Below are 20,232 nucleotides of genomic sequence, written 5' to 3'. Positions count from 1 at the left end.
AGAAAAGGGAGGATATGGGAGGCCTGGATATCAAAATGAGGAGCAGTGGTTTTGAGCCAAACAGTTTGAGCGCTAGGCATTCAAATGAGGTCAGATTCTGTACCTGAGTTATAGCCAGTTTGAGGTCTGATCGCAAGGTTAAAAGACAAACATTCATAAGGGTTGTTGCCAGGTTTCAGTCCAAGACGTGACATCAATTGCATTTTCTGTGATGAGCCCCTTTGAGAATAGCCAACCCGACGCACAATCCTTTAATAACGGCGAGGCCAGAGGGAAAGGGGGGCTTTATAGCGACACTATTGGAATTGATACAGTTCAATGGAGAAGTACCCCATTAGAGCCACGTCCAGTGTTGAATGTGCCAGTAACATCCATAGAATTGTTAGAGCAGAAATCCCCGCGGCAGTCACTTGACCAATCACCGCCGCAAGCCGCATATGGACACTCGGAAGAGGTCGGTAAGCGAGAGTCTTGCTCACTGCTATGCCAACCGAAAGGCTAGCAAAGCAAGAGAGGTGATAGCGCTGTAGACATGACATCAACAGTAACACATGTCACTGCCAGAGTCATGAGGATGTGGGGAAAACAATCCAGGACGGCTTGTTTAGGTGCAGGGAGGCAGAGTCTATGAAATGGTGGCAATTTTGTTTCTGTCACTAAATATGATCATCTATTTGACAGTTATAACGAAGGTGAAATCTTATAGTTAGTCATTTATGATTTGATTGTTATGTGTAGAAAGCAAATGAGTCATTTCGAGGCCTATTCCTCAACTTTGTTTCATGTCTTGACTATGTACTTGAGTTTGTCTCCTCAGCAATTTACAACGATTTTTATTTAGGCAGGAATCTACATTTTAGATGACATCTAACACGTTAACTATTTGAAAGCTATGCTATGGAAAAGGGCGACAGGTAGCCTAGTGGTTTAGAGCATTGTGCCAGTAACTGAAAGGTTGCTGTCTCAAATCCCTGAGCTCACTCGGTGAAAATTCTGTCTGTGCCCCATAAGCAAAGCACCTTCCCATAATTTCTACTGTAATTCTCTCTGAATAAGAGCATCTGCTAAATGACTAAAATGTAAATGCAAAAGCCTTGTCTTTCAAGACCTTTCACTTCTCTCTTTTCTTCATCCAGAAACGACTCCATCCTCTCTTGGTTTAAACAAACAAAATTCTTATGGTTAGTGTTATTCCTAAAGTAGACTCGTCTGATGGTGCAAGACAAGTGTCCACTAAATGTGATCATAATCAGTGCGGCATATTGAGAGGAGTCAATAGTCCATAGTAGTAATGCAACAGTGTCGTAGTTTTAATATATATGTATAGTGAATATGTACGCATATTGATTGAATGTGGTTTCCCTACTTCCAGCTTCATCCACCGACATGATGAGGCTTTCTCCACTGAGCCACTCAAGAACACTGGCAGAGGACCTCCGCTGGGATTCTACCATGTACAGAATGTAAGCGCTGACCAGAAACAACATTGCTATTCATTACTATTCATAGGTTACTCCAAGTGTTATTTCTATGATATTACCATGAAGGAATCATGAATTACAGATGGTTGTTGTATTGCCTTGTAATCATCCTATTGTCGCTGGCCTTGTTAAGGGACTTTATTGATAGCCTACCTCGCTTTTGATGATCTATTAGATCACGGTAGAGGTTACCAAGTCGTTTGTGGAGTACATCAAGACCCAGCCCATCGTCTTTGAGGTGTTTGGCCACTACCAGAAACAGCCATTCCCACCCCTCTGCAAAGACCTCATCAGGTGAGAAAACTCTACTTGCCCTCTTCTTCTTCAAATGATCCCGTTTCACTGTCTTGCTAAAGTAGACCATTTTAAAAGTTCACACTTCTATTTCAGTCCCCTTCGACCTTCTAGGAGGCAGTTCCCAAGGGTCATGCCCTTGTCTAAACCAGGTGAGTGGTTTGTTTGGTATGTGTCTCCTTCTACATCTTTGTGAAAGTGCCAGCCACCAAGCTGAGCAAGTTGGCACTGCAGCCATTTTGTACGAGAATGCTAACCAGATATTGGTTAGTAGTACAAATGTGACGGCCCATCACAAATGGGGCTTATGACAGAAAATGCTTATGGCCAACCATCAGCATGGTCAACCCCTCCATTATCTCAGCCAATCATGGCTAGCCAGAAAGGATCTTGTCTTTCTCCCTATTTATCTCAGTGCTTTCTCCTTGGCTTAAACTCATCATTTAATATTTGTATTAATATTTACAGATCCCATGCAAGTTTACAATTGAGGCACATGAAAGTTCACATCAAATCACATCAAATCAAATCAAATTGTATTTGTCACATACACATGGTTAGCAGATGTTAATGCGAGTGTAACGAGTAATCTAACCTAACAATTTCACAACAACTACCTTATACACACAAGTGTAAAGGGATGAAGAATATGTACATAAAAATATATGAATGAGTGATGGTACAGAACGGCATAGGCAAGATGCAGTAGATGGTATAGAGTACAGTATATACATATGAGTAATGTAGGGTATGTAAACATATAAAAGTGGCATTGTTTAAAGTGGCTAGTGATACATGTATTACATAAAGATGACAAGATGCAGTAGATGGTATAGAGTACAGTATATACATATGAGATGAGTAATGTAGGGTATGTAAACATTATATTAAGTGGCATTGTTTAAAGTGGCTAGTGATACATTTTTCCATTAATTTTTCCATTATTAAAGTGGCTTGAGTTGAGTTAGTATGTTGGCAGCAGCCACTCAATGTTAGTGGTGGCTGTTTAACAGTCTGATGGCCTTGAGATAGAAGCTGTTTTTCAGTCTCGGTCCATGCTTTGATGCACCTGTACTGACCTCGCCTTCTGGATGATTGCGGGGTTAACAGGCAGTGGCTCGGGTGGTTGTTGTCCTTGATGATCTTTATGGCCTTCCTGTGACATCGGGTGGTGTAGGTGTCCTGGAGGGCAGGTAGTTTTCCCCCGGTGATGCGTTGTGCAGACCTCACTACCCTCTTGAGAGCCTTACGGTTGTGGGTGGAGCAGTTGCCGTACCAGGCGGTGATACAGCCCGACAGGAGGCTCTCGATTGTGCATCTGTTCAAGAAGGCATTACTGGAGAATTTAAAAAAAGATATATTTATATATGTTTTATATATCAACTCAGCAAACTTAACATGTGTCAATATTTGTATGAACATAACAAGATTCAACAACTGAGACATAAACCGAACAAGTTCCACAGACATGTGACTAACAGAAATGGAATAATTTGTCCCTGAACAAAGGGGAGTCAAAATCAAAAGTAACCGTCAGTATCTGGTGTGGCCACCAGCTGCATTAAGTACTGCAGTGCATCTCCTCCTGATGGACTGCACCAGATTTGCCAGTTCTTGCTGTGAGATATTACCCCACTCTTCCACCAAGGCACCTGCAAGTTCCCGTACATTTCTGGGGGGAATGGCTCTAGCCCTCACCCTCCGATCCAACAGGTCCCAGACATGCTCAATGGGATTGAGATCCGGGTTCTTCGCTGGCCATGGCAGAACACTGACATTCCTGTCTTATAGGAAATCACGCACAGAACGAGCAGTATGGCTGGTGGCATTGCTGGAGGGTCATGTCAGGATGAGCCTGCAGGAAGGGTACCACATGAGGGAGGAGGATGTCTTCCCTGTAACGCACAGTGTTGAGATTGCCTGCAATGACAACACACTCAGTCCGATGATGCTGTGACACACCACCCCAGACCACGATGGACCCTCCACCTCCAAATCGATATCGCTCTAGAGTGCAGGCCTCGGTGTAACGCTCATTCCTTCTAAGAAAAATTGTGCGTTCCTGGTGTAACTCGGGCAGTTGTTGTTGCCATCCTGTATCTGTCCCGCAGGTGTGATGTTCGAATGTACCGATCCTGTGCAGGTGTTGTTACACGTGGTCTGCCACTGCGAGGACGATCAGCTGTCCGTCCTGTCTCCCTGTAGTGCTGTCTTAGGCGTCTCACAGTACGGATATTACAATTTATTGCCCTGGCCACATCTGCAGTCCTCATGCCTCCTTGCAGCATGCCTAAGGCACGTTCACGCAGATGAGCAGGGACCCTGAGCATCTTTCTTTTGGTGTTTTTCAGAGTCATTAGAAAGGCCTCTTTAGTGTCCTAAGTTTTCATAACTGTGGCCTTAATTGCCTACCGTCTGTAAGCTGTTGGTGTCTTAACAACCGTTCCACAGGTGCATGTTCATTAATTGTTTATGGTTCATTGAACAAGCATGGAAAACAGTGTTTAAACCCTTTACATTGAAGATCTGTGAAGTTATTTGGATTTTTACGAATTATCTTTGAAAGACAGGGTGCTGAAAAAAGGGGCGTTTCTTTTTTTGCAGAGTTTATATATATTTTTAAGCATCCCTACCTTCATCCACCTCATTGTGCTTGCGTGTTACAAATATTCAGACACATTTCTGACCTTCTCTTTCACAGTACCAGCCACCAAGCTGAATACCCTGACCCGTTCCACGGCTGGCCCATGCCACTCCAAATATGACCTCATGGCCTTCTTTGAGATCTGTGAGCTGGAGGCCAATGGAGAGTAAGTATTGTCGTGTCTCTGACTATGATAAATTATATGACATGCTATTTTATCAAATCGATTACCTAACGTTTAATTGATTACGTGATTGAATTAAACCATGCAACAATTAAACCATTAATAACCTGGGGCACCACGGAAGCATTCATTTATATAGAGCGGTTATCTCCCGAATCCACTCTCTTAAAGATCTGAAGATCTTTTATATCAATAGCAGTCAATTATTAATCGTCACCTTGATCGGTCTCGTTCTGATTGTCGTAAGTACTTGGTTATCTTCACGAACCCTAGCTAACAAGTTGAATCAGCAATACACAAATTGGCTTAATTATTTATTTACTAAATACCTAAATAATGACACAGAATGACATATATATACACACAGGATAGATCACACATTGATTACTAATCATGTCAGGAAAAAGCCCCTAGTGGGCTAACCTGATATGACAGCTGTTTACACAAAGGAAGGGGGTTGGGTTTGAAGGAAAGAGCGGGAAGACTGAGGGACAAAGGGATTGGGTCTCTATCGGACCTTGAGAAGCTATGCTACCGTAAATACAGAATCTTATGCATTCTAATAACCGCCCATTCGGAAAAGGAAAATGCAAGATATATATTTACTCTGAGCTGCGCTTCGATAGATGGGTCGAAGATGGAAGACTGGTTTACCCAGCAGAGATCGCCATTGTCCTTTGAAGAATCTTTCTGGTCGTAGTGTTGTAGAGTGGATACGTTAAAGTACCCTGTCGTTCTTCTGAGATTGTCTGTCCATTTATAGGCCACGTACGTTTACAGCTGCAGCTGATAACTCGATGTCTAGGATGTATCACTTCTTCTTTGTGTATAATAGGTCATAACAAGTTGCCATAAATGCTCGTGCAGAATTCTGGCTGGTCTAGTCGAAATTCACCATTCCAGCGTTGTGATTGTCACCTCCACGTTGAAATTCAGCCATTTAAATGTACGGACACCAGTCCTCACGTCATCGGGAACTGACGTTGACTTCTGTCAACGGGCTTTTGTACTGGGGGAGAGAAGGGCGTGTTTCATAGTTCTCAACCAATGTCTGTTCACTTGGATGTGGCCACTGACTGGGCCTACGTTTTACTATGAAACAATGATCTTATTTAGGAGGCAAAAATTACATTTAATATTTTCACAAATAATTTCATATTTTAACATTTAAATTGCACAACAATTCCATGTGAATCTGATAACTAGAATGTGTAGACTTTCCAAGATACAATTTATGTCGTCCTATCATCAGATATAATGTCCCAGACAACAACTGATCTGACATCATAATCTTTAAGTCCCAACAGACACTTTCAACTGGTTGAGAAAGGGAAATATTGTTCCATTCCCCAACCTTTTGATGTTACCATACATTCTCTACGTTCACAAAGGGCTTTCCAATAATCCATTCTGTAGAGTGGAGAGAACAGGGGGAAAGGTAACGTCATGACAGTATTTTAACCCCAAGTTTGTTATTTGGGGCAGCAGGTAGCCTAGTGGTTAGAGCATTGGGCATTGGGCCAAGCTGATGAGGTAAAAATCTGTTATTCTGCCCCTGAACAAGGCAGTTAACCCACTGTTCCTAGGTCGTCATTGTAAATAAGAACTTGTTCTTAACTGACTTGCCTAGTTAAATAAAAAAATAAAACATTTGTTCTCTTCTGTCAAGGCAGCCCAATCAGTGTCCTCTCCAAAGCACCTTGAAAAATATTTCCCCTTCTTCATGGTCATTAAAGCTGCAATATGTCACTTTTTGGGCAACCCAACCAAATTCACATAGAAATATGAGTTATAGAGCTGTCATTCTCATTGAAGCAAGTCTAATAAGTGGTAGATCTGTTATACATGCACTATTTCTATGCTTTCCATTCTTAAGTTTTTACTTTCAGTTTTGTATACCAGCTTCAAACAGCTGAAAATACAATATTTTTGGTTATGGAAAATATATTTCACAGCGGTTTAGATGGTACAATGATTCTCTACACAATGACTGCTTGTTTTGTCACATCAACTGAAATTAGGCAAACTATTAAGAGTTTTTGCAACCAGGAAATTATGGATTGATTTCTACACATTGCACCTTTAGCCATTGAAATTGCAGCATTTTCTCATTAAGTAATTTCATGGTAAATACCAGTGGTAATAGAACTGCAAAATAAAGCGTTACTGACAGTTTAGGGGCATTGATGTGTGTCATTGATGAATATGCCATTTTTTTCCTTAGCTACATCCCTTCAGTGGTGGACCACAGAGGGGGCATGCCCTGCCACGGAACCTTCCTGCTTCATCAGGGCATCCAGCGGAGGATCACAGTCACCATAGCGCACGAGACAGGAAATGACGTGGAGTGGAAGGAGGTCAAGGAGCTGGTGGTGGGTGAGTACGGATGAAAGTAGATGACAATGACATGTGCACAGTAAATTCATCTTTACCGCACGTAAAGATCCCATAGATCCGTCTTTACGGTGCATAAAGATTGCATAGATTCATATTTACAGCACATAAAGATCCATCACTGACCTTTGACCTCTCAGGGCGGATCCGGAATACTCCAGAGGCTGATGAGACCATCATCGACCCCAACATCCTGTCTCTCAACATTCTATCTGCTGGCTACATCTGGCCCTCATATAATGACAAGTACGTCCCCTCTCCTCTTTCACAGCTAGTTCCTGTACATACTGTAACACCTAATAACATGGTTGTGTATTAATGGCCTTTTCCATAATGGAACGTTTTGAGTAAGTTTGTTTTCTCTCGTTCTCTTTTTCTCTTTTTTTACCGTATTCTCTTTTTTTTACCGTATTTTGGCGCTGAAGACCACATGTATTTTTACCCAATGTTCTATTGTGTTACTGTAAAATCCACAGCCAAGCTGCTTTGCTTATAACTTCTCGCCCTTTTCTCTTCGCGCTTCGCTGTATGGCAGTGTGTCCCTGGGAGTTGAACATAGGTATAACACACAACCTTTCTCCTTCTCTCTTCTCAATTGTATGTTCCCCGAATCCGCTTTCTGTTGTTGTTGTTGTCTGTTTCCTCATGATTTCATTTGACTTCACTCTAAAAGGTGAACTCAAAGGTGTTCGTTTCTGTCCTTGTAAATATGTGTATACATAGTTTGTTTGAGTGCCCCTTGTTTTTGAGGGTCTTGCGCAACTCAATCATTTTTTGCCACTGATACGCCGATGGAGAACAATCATATCACCTGTCTCCATTCATTCACCATTGACCAAATGAAAACAAGTTCTATACACAAARCCCCTGTAACGTTTGCCTGTATGTTGACTGAACAGGACGTTTTACCGATTTGAGGCGGCGTGGGATAGCTCCATGCACAACTCCCTCCTCCTGAACCGTGTCACTCCCTATGGAGAAAAGATCTACATCACTCTCTCCGCTTACCTAGAGGTAAACGGATCAACAATCGAACCTAAACATGACATCTAAACCGTAACCCAAGTGAATATCGGCTTGGATTAAGTGCGTTCTGATTTGGATACATTTTGTTCTAACTTTCTTCAGATGGAGAACTGCACCCAACCGACAGTGATCACCAAAGACTTCTGCATGGTGTTCTACTCCCGTGACGCCAAGCTCCCCGCCTCACGCTCCATCAGGAACCTCTTCAGCACCGGCTGTCTCAGGCCCTCAGAGAGGTTCGACCTTCTTTCTGGAACTCTGAATCTCAACTTTATTTCTATGTTGTTTATAGAGTAGACACAACTCATTCTCTCCTCTCTCTCTCTCTCTCTCTCTCTCTTTCTCTCGCTCTCTCTCTCTCAGTAATCGTGTCACTGGAGTGTATGAAGTCAGTCTCTGCCATGTCGCTGATGCCGGAAGTCCCGGTAAGTTAAAGAATGACACAGTTGAAGCTTGAGAAAAATGAACGCTCCACCATGTTGTCACCCTTACACAATTTGTCACAAGCATGGATGCCGCATGTCTGTCATCCTGTGTGCATCAGAACCTTGATTTAACCACAGGGCATATCACCAAATGATCTCTTGGCAGTATGTATCTGTTATTCTACAGCCATATATAAAACACTCTGTTGCCCTCTTGTTCACCTCAGGCATGCAGCGGCGGCGCAGGCGCGTCTTGGACACCTCGGTGGCATACGTCCGTGGGGAAGAGAACCTGGCTGGGTGGAGGCCCCGTAGCGACAGCCTCATCCTGGACCACCAATGGGAGCTGGAGAAACTCAGCCTGCTGCAGGAGGTGAGGCCTGGCATTGGTGGGGTCTGTAGGGTGTTTGGGGCGAAGACTCCACAGAGTAGGTGGAGTCAAGTGTGATAGAATTGGTTGGTCAATAAATAGGAACACATTATGCATCATGGTTGGCATTCATATACAGTAGCTGTTTTCAAAGTACCTTTTATTGAATAGAGTTAATACTCAACAATGAAGGTGACTCACCTGGACGATGCATGGCGGCCATTTTGTGCCAAAAGAAAGTCAATGGTTTCTCTGGTTGTGTCTGTACAGGTGGAGAAGACCAGGCACTACCTGCTGCTGCGGGAGAAACTGGAGGCCACCCTGGCAGTGGGGCAGGACGCCCTCTGCAAGAGTGGTGACATTAGCGACTTTGCCAAGAGCCCCATCCTCAGCCACTGTCCCGGGGGTAGCCCCGCCCTGGAGAGCCCCAGCCAGAGGCAGAGGGAGCTGGCTGCCAAGGTGACTACCAGTCCCTGGCTTCAGTTAGGAACCAGGCCTAACACTTGCTTGGCCACCTTTTTGGTTGTCTCTCTTTGTTGGATTAAAATGCATTATAACTTTTATTGGTAGTTGTTATGAGTAATAATATTCTTTGTTTTTCCTCCTCCTCCTCTTTTCCTCCTGGGGTCTCAGTGTCTGCGGCTGCTCATGCACACCTTCAACAGGGAGTACAGCCAGGTGAGCAGCAGTGCCAGTGAGAGCAAGGTGAGCCCCAGCCCCCAGGCCCTTTAACCCCCTCTATAACCCACTTCCAGTACCCCATGCAGGCTACTTTTAACCAGCCAGGCCCTAGCCCAAAGCATCCCATAAAAACTTGCCCCCTGTAGACTCCGGCCCATTGTCACTGATCCCACCCAAGATTCTTGTCATCTTCGTTCTTTCCCCTCCTGATCCCCTGTCTGGTTCACACACTCAGCCTCTCCGAGAATTTAGTATTCCAACAAATGACTGAATTCTAACGAGGAATTGCATTCTAACAAAGTACTTGAACTAAAAACAAAATAACTAAACGATTCACCGCACTCTGTTCCTTCATTCATTACGTGTACTTGCTCATATCCTCATCAATCATAAACCCCATCCCCTAAGCCAAGGTCCCATATTCTCTGTAGATTTACCTCTGGCATATGGAATCGTTCACCCAGACCCTCCTTAACCTAGCCTTTTTTGATCATACCCCTAGCCCCCTCCTTTCTCACCCCCCCCCTCTCAGAGAATGGCAGGCTTCTTTGTCCCTACTACAGCATGTTGTCTGTAACATGTTTAACCAAAAAGCCCGGGGCAGAAACCTATCTCTTCTCATGACCTCATCGCATTGCCTGATTAGTATCAGACCTTGCAGACCCTTCAAAGTGCAATACAGTACATGGGAGCTGTTGATTTATGTATAATGGTGTCACTGTATGTGTGTGTTTGTGTGTGCTTATTTTTGTGTGTTTGTTTGTTCTCGTGTACGTGCATATCTCTGTGTGTGTGTGTGTGTGTGATTATCTGTATGCGCTTGTATGTGTGTGTGTGTTTCAGCTGTCTGAGATGTCAGCGTCGCTGATGTCTCCGTCCTCTTCTAGTCTGAGCACTCTAACTCCGTCCTCTACTTGCCCCTCATTGGTGGAGGGACATTATGACATCAGGTATGTGGCCTTTCGCCTTTCAACTGTCACCACTTACTCCCATTTTATTCACCCAAGACTTGCTCCTGGACAAATAGTATATGCAAATGAGTTTGTTCTCTTTGTTGAGAGGACCTTGTTAATAGGGCATTGATAGAACATTGAGAGAGCACAGAGAATATTTTGAGAACGCTGAGAGAGTGTTTTTCCCTGGTCTGCAGACACACTGAGCCCAGCTCTGGCGCTTCCACCCCAGACCTGGACCCCTTCAGTCCTGTGGACAAGAAGAGGACCCTGGGTAGAGGCTGCACCTTCGTCCCTGACATCCAGGAGATCCGCGTCAGGTGAGACCAGACCATTTTTTGGTTATCACTATGGCAAAAGCCTCCAGGTAGAATAAAAAAAACCACAATGTTTACATCTTACAGTTAAATGACAAAATTAGGGAAAGGAATATATCAAAAATATGATTGAACTAGGACTACTGTACAGGATTCCATAGAGACCAGATGAGTCATGCAGTATGATATTGTGGTGAATTATGATAGACAGTATCCATGCTAGATTAATTACTTAGAATCAAGTTAATGTTGGAAAATATATAAACAACACCTGAGTTATTTGGATAATAATCAATGTATTGAATGGGCTTTTTTTTTTTTTTTTACTAAATCAACAACAAATAATCAAATAGAAATTATGTTTATTTCAGCCCCATCATCTCTAAGAAAGGCTACCTACACTTCCTGGAGCCCCACACCAGTGGCTGGGTGAAGCGCTATGTAGTGGTGCGCCGGCCCTACGTCTACCTGTACCGCAACGAGAGGGACAGCGTGGAGCGTTCCGTCATCAACCTTTCCTCCGCCCAGGTGGAATACAGCGAGGACAAGCAGACTCTGCTCCGGGTATGACCGACCAGAACTACTTTCAAATATAACATACAGTGCATTTGGAAAATATTCAGGCCGCTCAACTTTTTACACATTTTGTTACGCTACAGCCTTATTCTAAAATGGATTAAATTGTTTTTTCCACCTGATCAATCTATACACAATACCCCATAATGACAAGTTGAAAACTTTTTTGCAAATGTATTAAAAAGAAAACACAGAAGTACCTTGTTTACATAAGTATTCAGAACCTTTGCTATGCGACTTGAAATTGAGCTCAGGTGCGTCCTGTTTCCATTAATCATCCTTGAGATGTTTCTACAACTTGATTGGAGTCCACCTCTGGTAAATTAAATTGATTGGACATGATTTGGAAAGGCACACACCTGTCTGTCTATATAAGGTCCCACAGTTGACAGTGCATGTCAGAACAAAAACCAAGCCAGAGCTCCGAAACAGGATTGTGTCGAGGCACAGATGTGGGGAAGGGTACAAAACTATTTCTGCAGCATTGAAGGTCCCCAAGAACACAGTGGGCTCCATCATTCTTAAATGGAAGAAGTTTGGAACCACCAAGACTCTTCCTAGAGCTGGCCATCCGGCCAAACTGAGCAATTGGTGTGAGAAAGGCCTTGGTCAGGGAGGTTACCAAGAACCCGATGGTCACTCTGACAGCGCTCCAGAGTTCCTCTGTGGAGATGGGAGAACCATCCAGAAGGACATCCATCTCTGCAGCACTCCACCAATCAGGCATTTAGATTCTCTGGTCTGATGAAACCAAGATTGAACTCTTTGGCCTTAATGCCAAGCGTCACGCCTGGAGGAAACCAGGCACTGCTCATCACCTGGTCAATACCATCCCTACGGTTAAGCATGGTGGTGGCAGCATCATGCTGTGGGAATGTTCTTCATCGGCAGGGACTGGGAGACTAGTCAGAATCGAGGGAAAGATGAACGGAGAAAAGTACAGAGAGATCCTTGATGAAAACCTGCTGTAGAGCGCTCAGGACCCCAGACTGGGGAGAAGGTTCACCTTCCAGCCAGAGCCCAGACTTGAACCCAATCTAACATTTCTGGAGAGACCTGAAAATAGCTGTGGAGCGACGCTCCCCATCCAACCTGACAGAGCTTGAGAGCATCTGCAGAGAAGAATGGGAGAAACTCCCCAAACACAGGTGTGCAAGGTTGTAGCGTCATACCCAAAAAGTCTCGAGACTGTAATCGCTGCCAAAGGTGCTTCAACAAAGTACTGATTAAAAGGTCTGAATACTTATGTAAATGTCATATTTCAGTTTTTTATTTTATGTAAAAAAACAGTTTTTACTTTGTCATTATGGGGTAGGAACAAAAATCTATTTAAGCCATTTTAGAATGAGGCTGTAACGTAACAAAATGTGGAAAAAGTCAAGGAGTCTGAATACTTTCCGAATGCACTGTAAATACGTTAATTTATTAGAATTTTTACAGGATGAAATCTCTTGAGATGCACCATCTCATTTTCAATTGTCCAAATGAAAAAATATGTAACACATACACTAGTATGTGGACACCCCTCCAAATTAGTGGATTCGGCTATTTCAGCCACACCCAATGCTGACAGGTGTATAAAATTTGAGCCCACAGCCATGCAATATCCATAGACAAACATTGACAGTAAAATAGCCTTAATGAAGCTCAGTGACTTTCAACGTGGCGCCGTCATAGGATGCCACCCTTCCAACAAGTCAGTTCGTCAAATTTCTGCTCTGCTAGAGCTTCCCTGGTCAACTGTAAGTGCTGTTATTGTGAAGTGGAAACGTCTAGGAACAACAACAGCTCAGCTGCGAAGTGGTAGGCCACACAAGCTCACAGAAAGGGACCGCTGAAGCGCGTAGCGTGTAAAAATTGTCTGCCCTCGGTTGAAACACTCACTACCGAGTTCCAAACTGCCTCTGGAAGTAACGTCAGCACAAGAACTGTTCATCGGGAGCTTCATGAAATGTGTTTCCATGGACGAGCAGCCGCACACAAGCCTAAGACCACCATGCGCAATGCCAAGCATCAGTGGTGTCAAGCTCTCTGCCATTTGACTCTGGAGCAGTGGAAACGCGTTCTCTGGAGTGATGAGTCACACTTCACCATCTGACAGTCCGACGAACTAATCTGGGTTTGGCGGATGCCAGGAGAACGCTACCTGCCCCAATATATAGTGCCAACTGTAATGTTTCGTGGTTGAGGATTAATGGTCTGGGGCTGTTTTTTTATTGTTCGGGCTAAGCCCCTTAATTCCATTGAGGGGAAATATTAACACTAGAGCATAAAATTACATTCCAGACGACTCTGTGCTTCCAGCTTTGTGGCAACAGTTTGGGAAGGCCCTTTCATGTTTCAGCATGACAATGCCCCCGTGCACAAAGCAAGGTCCATACAGAAATGGTTTGTCGAGATCGGTATGGAAGAATAGCAGTGAAGCGGGGACCAAATCCATATTAATTCTCATGATTTTGGAATGAGATGAGCAGGTGTCCACATACATTTGGTCATGTATTGTATAGTACCAGTCAAGGGTTTTTCTTTATTTTTACTATTTTCTACATTGCAGAATAATAGTGAAGACATCAAAACTATGAAATAACACATATGGAATCATGTAGTACTCCCAGAAAAGTGTTAAACAAAATTTTATATTTGAGATTCTTCAAAGTAGCCATCCTTTGCCTTGATGACAGCTTTGCACACTCTTGGCATTCTCTCAACAAGCTTCATGAGGTAGTCACCTGAAATGCGTTTCAATTAACAGGTGTGTCTTGTTAAAAGTTAATTTGTGAAATGTTTTTCCTTAATGCGTTTGAGACAATCAGTTGTGTTGTGACAAGGTAGGGGTGGTATTCAGAACATAGCCCTATTTGGTAACAGACCAAGTCCATATTATGGCAAATAAGCAAAGTGAAACGACAGTCCATCATTGCTTTAAGACATGGTCAGTCAATCCGGAAAATTTCTAAAACGTTGACAATTTCTTCAAGTGCAGTCGCAAAAACCTTCGAGCCCTGTGATGAAACTGGCTCTCATGAGGACCGACCACAGGAAATTAAGACACACGGTTACCTCTGCTGCAGCGGATAAGTTCATTAGAGTTACCAGCCTCAGAAATTGCAAACCAAATAAATGCTTCACCGAGTTCAAGTAACAGACACATCTCAACATCAACTGTTCAGAGGAGACTGAGTGAATCAGGCCTTCATGGTCGAATTGCTGCAAATTAATCACTACTAAAGGACACCAATAAGAAGAAGACTTGCTTGGGCCAAGAAACATAAGCGATGAACATTAGACCGGTGGAAATCTGTCCTTTGGTCTGATGAGTCGAAATTTGAGATTTTTGGTTACAACCACCGTGTCTTTGTGCGACGCAGAGTAGGTGAACGGATGATCTCCACATGTGTGGTTCCCACTGTTAAGCATGGAGGAGGTGTGATGGTGTGGGGCTGCTTTGCTGGTGACACTGTCAGTGATTTATTTAGAATTCAAGGCACACTTAACCAGCATGGTTACCACAGCATTCTGCAGCGATACGCCATCCCATCTGGTTTGCACTTACAGGCTGACTACACAAAATCAAAAAAATCTAATCAAATGTATTTGTCACATACACATGTTTAGCAGATGTTAATGTGAGTGTAGCGAAATGCTTGTGCTTCTAGTTCCGACCATGCAGTAATATCTAACAAGTAATCTAACCTAAAAATTTCATAACAACTACCTTATACACACAAGTGCAAAGAAATTAATAAGAATATGTACATAAAAATATATGAATGAGCGATGGCCGAACGGTATAGGCAAGATGCAGTAGATGGTATAGAGTACAGTATATACATATGAGATGAGTAATGTAGGGTATGTAAACATTATATAAAGTGGCATTGTTTAAAGTGGCTAGTGATACATTTATTACATCAATTTTTCATTATTAAAGTGGCTAGAGATGAGTCAGTATGTTGGCAGCAGCCACTCAATGTTAGTGATGGCTGTTTAAAAGTCTGATAGCCTTGAGATAGAAGCTGTTTTTCAGTCTCTCGGTCCCTGCTTTGATGCACCTGTACAACTGTGCAGTTGCAGTACCAGGCGGTGATACAGCCCGACAGGATGCTCTCGATTGTGCATCTGTAAAAGTTTGAGTGTTTTTGGTGACAAGCCGAATTTCTTCAGCCTCCTGAGGTTGAAGAGGCGCTGCTGCACCTTCTTCACCACACTGTCTGTGTGGGTGGACCGTTTCAGTTTGTCTGTGATGTGTACGCCGAGGAACTTAAAACTTTCCACCTTCTCCACTACTGTCCCGTCGATGTGGATAAAGAGGCTGCTCCCTGCTGTTTCCTGAAGTCCACGATCATCTCCTTTGTTTTGTTGACATTGAGTGTGAGGTTATTTTCCTGACACCACACTCCGAGGGCCCTCACCTCCTCCCTGTAGGCCGTCTCGTCGTTGTTGGTAATCAAGCCTAACACTGTAGTGTCGTCTGCAAACTTGATGATTGAGTTGGAGGCGTGCATGGCCACGCAGTCATGGGTGAACAGGGAGTACTGGAGAGGGCTGAGAACGCACCGTTGTGGGGCACCAGTGTTGAGGATCAGCGGGGTGGAGATGTTACCTACCCTCACCACCTGGGGGCGGACTGACAGGAAGTCCAAGACCCAGTTGCACAGGGCGGGGTCGAGACCCAGGGTCTCGAGCTTAATGACGAGTTTGGAGGGTACTATGGTGTTAAATGCTGAGCTGTTGTCGATGAACAGCATTCTTACATAGGTATTCCTCTTGTCCAGATGGGTTAGGGCAGTGTGATTGCGATTGCATCGTCTGTGGATCTATTAGGGCGGTAAGCAAATTGGAGTGGGTCTAGGGTGTCAGGTAGGGTGGAGGTGATATGGTCCTTGACTAGTCTCTCAAAGCACTTCATGATGACGGAAGTGAGTGCTACTGGGCGATAGTCATTTAGCGTCGTGTGCGCTAGCGTTGCAAAATAAATGTAGAAATCTATATTATTCAATTATTGCACCCACACTGCTCGCGCGCGCCAACGAGCGTCTGCGTTGACAGGCGCTAAAATAGAAGTCAGTTCTATTTGTGACGCAGATCTCGCTGCAAGTCCTGCCTCTCCCATCTCCTCATTGGTTTATAGAAGCAGGTACCCACGTGCCATCTCCTCATTAGTTATACCCACGTGGGTGACTGAAAGACGAACGAGGTCGGTGGCGGTAATGCACCTAATTTATGAAAGTAGCCAATCGGAATATAAAGTCCAGAGAATAAAAAGCCTAGAAGGAGGAGAGATGACTAGAAATGATTTGGTTGACTGTTTTATGTGTAGATTAAGTGTCGGAGTAGAGGACCTTGTGCATTTCAGGTAAAATCACAACTCAATCTTTTATATCCAAGGACAAATTAGCTAGCAACAGCAAGCTAGCTAAATAGGACGAATTAGCTAGCAAGTGCAAGCTAGCTAGCTAAATTACCATAAATGTTTCATGCTTTTCGACCTGTCCCCAAATTAATGTAATTGGTTCAGAGTTTGTTTTGATATTTTAACCTGCGTGTCGTGATCGCTTTTGGTGTGGGGGGACAAAGTTAATGTATGCACGATGGCGCACGTGCGCAGCCGGTTTTTGTTCCGTGTTAGTCCCACTATCCTTTGTTGTTCAACAGGACAATGACCAAATCACACCTCCAGGCTGTGTAAGGGCTATTTGACCAAGAGGGAGAGTGCCAAGAGTGTGCAAAGCTGTCATCAAGGCAAATGGTGGCTACTTTGTAACACTTTTTTGATTACTACATGATGTGTTATTTCACAGTTTTGATGTCTTCACTATACATGTAGAAAATAGTAAAAATAGAGAAAAACCCCTTGAATGAGTAGGTGTGCAAACTTTTGACTGGTACTGTATATCATTAATGCATTGCAAATACATCATAGATTTTTCAGAAATATACTATAAATATACCACAAATACAATATTCCACAAATATATTTGCTGGAATATACATTCGTTCTGTCAATATATTTGTACATATATAATACATATACCCTTACGTAATGTTATCCTGGATCTTTCCAAATTTTGCTAATTTACAATGTGTCATCCTCCTAGTAACCACAGAATATGCTCTCTGTTTTTAGACTCCAAACACATTTGCAGTGTGCACCGAGCATCGTGGAATACTCCTCCAGGCCAGTAACGACAAGGAGATGCATGACTGGCTGTATGCTTTTAACCCCTTGCTCGCCGGAACCATCAGGTATAGTAATCCCTCACTGCCTCAACCTTGTTACCTCGTGTTCATTAATAAAAACCTTAACTCAAATATTTTTTTTTTGTTTAATACCAGATTACTTCAATCTCCTTGTAAACACTTATTTAAGATTAACCCTCCCCTCTCTTACCTCTTCAAGGTCTAAGCTCTCCAGAAGAAAGTCAGGCCAGAGGATGTGAGAAAGGAACACCCGCTGTGGGGGGGAACAAAAAAAACAAACATCTGAAATCTCCACTGACCCTCTGCTGTATATAGCTTATCTAAACAGCTTTCTCCTGCGCTGCTCTCCGCCCTAACAGTGCTCCATCCTGTCGCTGATACTTCCTCAAACAGCACTTAAAACCATCCCAGCTGATCTCCTATTTGACGCCTCTTCCTGGTTACCTGGATCATGCATGGTATTAACTACCCATTAAAGACCATTAAAACCCATATACTGTAAGAGTAGCTAACAACGCAACCCTGAGTAGTGGGGCTTAACCTCCGCTGGCTGTGATGCTCCCTATTGTCATGTGTATGTAGACTTTACCTTCCAGGCTTACAGTCCCTGTAGGGTTTAGCCAAACAAAGAAAGAATATAACGTTTATGTCTTAGTCCGAGTTGTTATCAGTTCCAATATCATGCAACTTACTACTACCACCCTCTATTTGTATATGATGCCCCATATCCAAATCTCTCATGTATTTCTTATAAACACTGTAGTCTAATAAGAAAAAGAATAATGGGAAAATTGTATATTCCCTTTTCTAGTCCTCTCATAAGAGATCTCTGTTTCTGTGTGTGTTTAGTGGAGGGAAGATAGCAGTACCTATCAATGCTCTTTCTCATGTTAAAACAGCATATCCATATTACCTCATGTTGAAAATCGCTGGGCTGCAGGCGCGTACTGTAACTCGTTGTCATTGCATCTGTTTTGTATGCAAGGTTTTGGACAATATACAGTGTGATAGATGGGATGCTGTGAAGGTACATTGGACAGTGTAGGGTGAAAAGTGACATAATAGGACAATGTTTTGTATCCAATGTTTTGGACAGAATACAGTGGGATAGAATTGTAATAGTTGGATAATACGATGGACAGAATAGAATATGATAGGACAATAGGATGACTCTTTGGCTTCCATGTTTGGATAATGGTTTGCTGTGCTGACATTTGATAGTAACACGTTTGCTACCGTAGAGTATAAAGCATGTAATACGCAGGCTGCTTGACAGTGGAGAGCAGTTGTGTCCTTGACTTATTTTCACCTTGTGTGTTTTTCCGTATTATTTGTGTATGTACCATTATTTGTTATTTATTTTTGTATGGGATCACTGACCAGTTTTGTCACGTCGCACTTTATTGTTGCATTACATACACTTTATTTCATGAGTTGGTGTCTGTCCTAATCACTCAGTTGCTTTAAACCAAAGCTTTCCAATCTCAATTTTAAATAGTAAAGATATCCTCTGTTGTGTAGACTTGACAAAATGGCTCCCAGGTTTTAGAGAGATATTAATGTAATCTTCAAAACATCAAAACCTACTATTCTACTCCTCGATGTTGACCCTGAATGTCTGTTTATAAGTGAATTATACCATGTGGATACACTGAGAATTGCTCGACTCGAGCAAGTTGACGTTTATTCCGTTCTATGGTGGTAGGTTACAGTATGTTGAATAATTGTAAGGACTAATTTTATCCTACTGTATTGATGGGTTAGTGGGATGTTTTTGACCTTTTTTTCCGACAGTCGAGTTGTGAGTCTGAAAGTACATCATTATGCACCAGGTAGTGCCTCCTTTTTTCCCTTCTCTCTCTCTCTTTCCAGTTTTTCATCAATCCCACCCTTTCACATCGTTGACGTCCACCACGTTAGCTCAATACTACATGTATCAAAGCAAACATTTATTTACTGGGATGCTATGAACCTTATATTGACGCTATGTGTCCACGTGAATCTATCCGTTTTGATTAAATAGGCCTAATACAGTATATCGCCTACATCAGCTCCTTGTGTAAAGTAGCGTCTAACATCCTTTGCTCTGCTTTTTGTATAGCTTGTTTTACAGCCTGGTGTTTGTATCCGAAACCTATACAGTATGAACCTGTTGATGTTATGAAGCCTCACATCCAGGGACTTAGGAAGACGTTTCTGTGACCATACTGCTACATCTAGATGACCACAAACTGCTCTCTGAAACAAAACTAGTCCAAAGTCAATCAAGGGGGCACTGCCGACTGAAGTTAAAGCAAAGTGACTCTTCAGCGCTACGTTGGTCTAGCAGCCATAAAATATGGGCCATTTCAAACTAAAGTTGCCGGTTGTCTCCTAGTCTAGCTGTGCTATGCTCTCGCGTGACCATGCTTTATTGAAAATCAAGTGCTAGTCTTGTGTTTACGGTAACGTCGTGTGTTAGCGCAGCAGACCGGCCATGGCCAGACAGCCAATTGGATCATGTCCTACTGTTGTTCCTTGTTCTTACTGCGAGGGTCGTGGTTCGGTCAAACACAATTCTCCCGTGTAGCACATAGTGCATGCTTTAGGCCAGCCAACCTACAGAGCATGCTGAGATAGCCACGGCAAGGTAAAACATGCAAGACATGGCATGCTCACACGCTGTCCCATACTAAGCGCTTATAGT

General features: G+C 43.1%; 1 protein-coding gene across 13 annotated transcripts in view; it reads left to right on the top strand.

Annotated features, from left to right (window-relative positions):
- The window catches only part of kif1ab (kinesin family member 1Ab), a 56,819-nt gene extending 36,587 nt beyond the window's left edge, over positions 1–20,232 (top strand). For 6 of the 13 annotated variants that reach the window (XM_023977390.2, XM_023977389.2, XM_023977387.2 and 3 more), the window contains exons 30-48: positions 1,137–1,181; positions 1,373–1,463; positions 1,657–1,775; positions 1,854–1,927; positions 4,477–4,585; positions 6,828–6,979; positions 7,138–7,243; positions 7,533–7,556; positions 7,897–8,011; positions 8,126–8,259; positions 8,387–8,448; positions 8,676–8,821; positions 9,089–9,277; positions 9,452–9,523; positions 10,343–10,449; positions 10,650–10,772; positions 11,141–11,333; positions 17,473–17,591; positions 17,746–20,232. In XM_023977390.2, coding sequence (XP_023833158.1) covers positions 1,137–1,181; positions 1,373–1,463; positions 1,657–1,775; positions 1,854–1,927; positions 4,477–4,585; positions 6,828–6,979; positions 7,138–7,243; positions 7,533–7,556; positions 7,897–8,011; positions 8,126–8,259; positions 8,387–8,448; positions 8,676–8,821; positions 9,089–9,277; positions 9,452–9,523; positions 10,343–10,449; positions 10,650–10,772; positions 11,141–11,333; positions 17,473–17,591; positions 17,746–17,785 — 2,020 coding nt within the window. In that variant the 3' untranslated portion in view covers positions 17,786–20,232. The remainder of the gene's footprint in view (positions 1–1,136; positions 1,182–1,372; positions 1,464–1,656; positions 1,776–1,853; positions 1,928–4,476; positions 4,586–6,827; positions 6,980–7,137; positions 7,244–7,532; positions 7,557–7,896; positions 8,012–8,125; positions 8,260–8,386; positions 8,449–8,675; positions 8,822–9,088; positions 9,278–9,451; positions 9,524–10,342; positions 10,450–10,649; positions 10,773–11,140; positions 11,334–17,472; positions 17,592–17,745) is intronic. The other 7 variants (XM_023977393.2, XM_023977394.2, XM_023977391.3 and 4 more) reach the window with 2 other exon arrangements.

The sequence above is a fragment of the Salvelinus sp. IW2-2015 genome, linkage group LG32 (assembly GCF_002910315.2).
Source record: "Salvelinus sp. IW2-2015 linkage group LG32, ASM291031v2, whole genome shotgun sequence".
Lineage (NCBI taxonomy): Eukaryota > Metazoa > Chordata > Actinopteri > Salmoniformes > Salmonidae > Salvelinus > Salvelinus sp. IW2-2015.
Note: the sequence above shows the minus strand (reverse complement) of the source record. Positions and strands in the feature narration are given on the sequence as shown.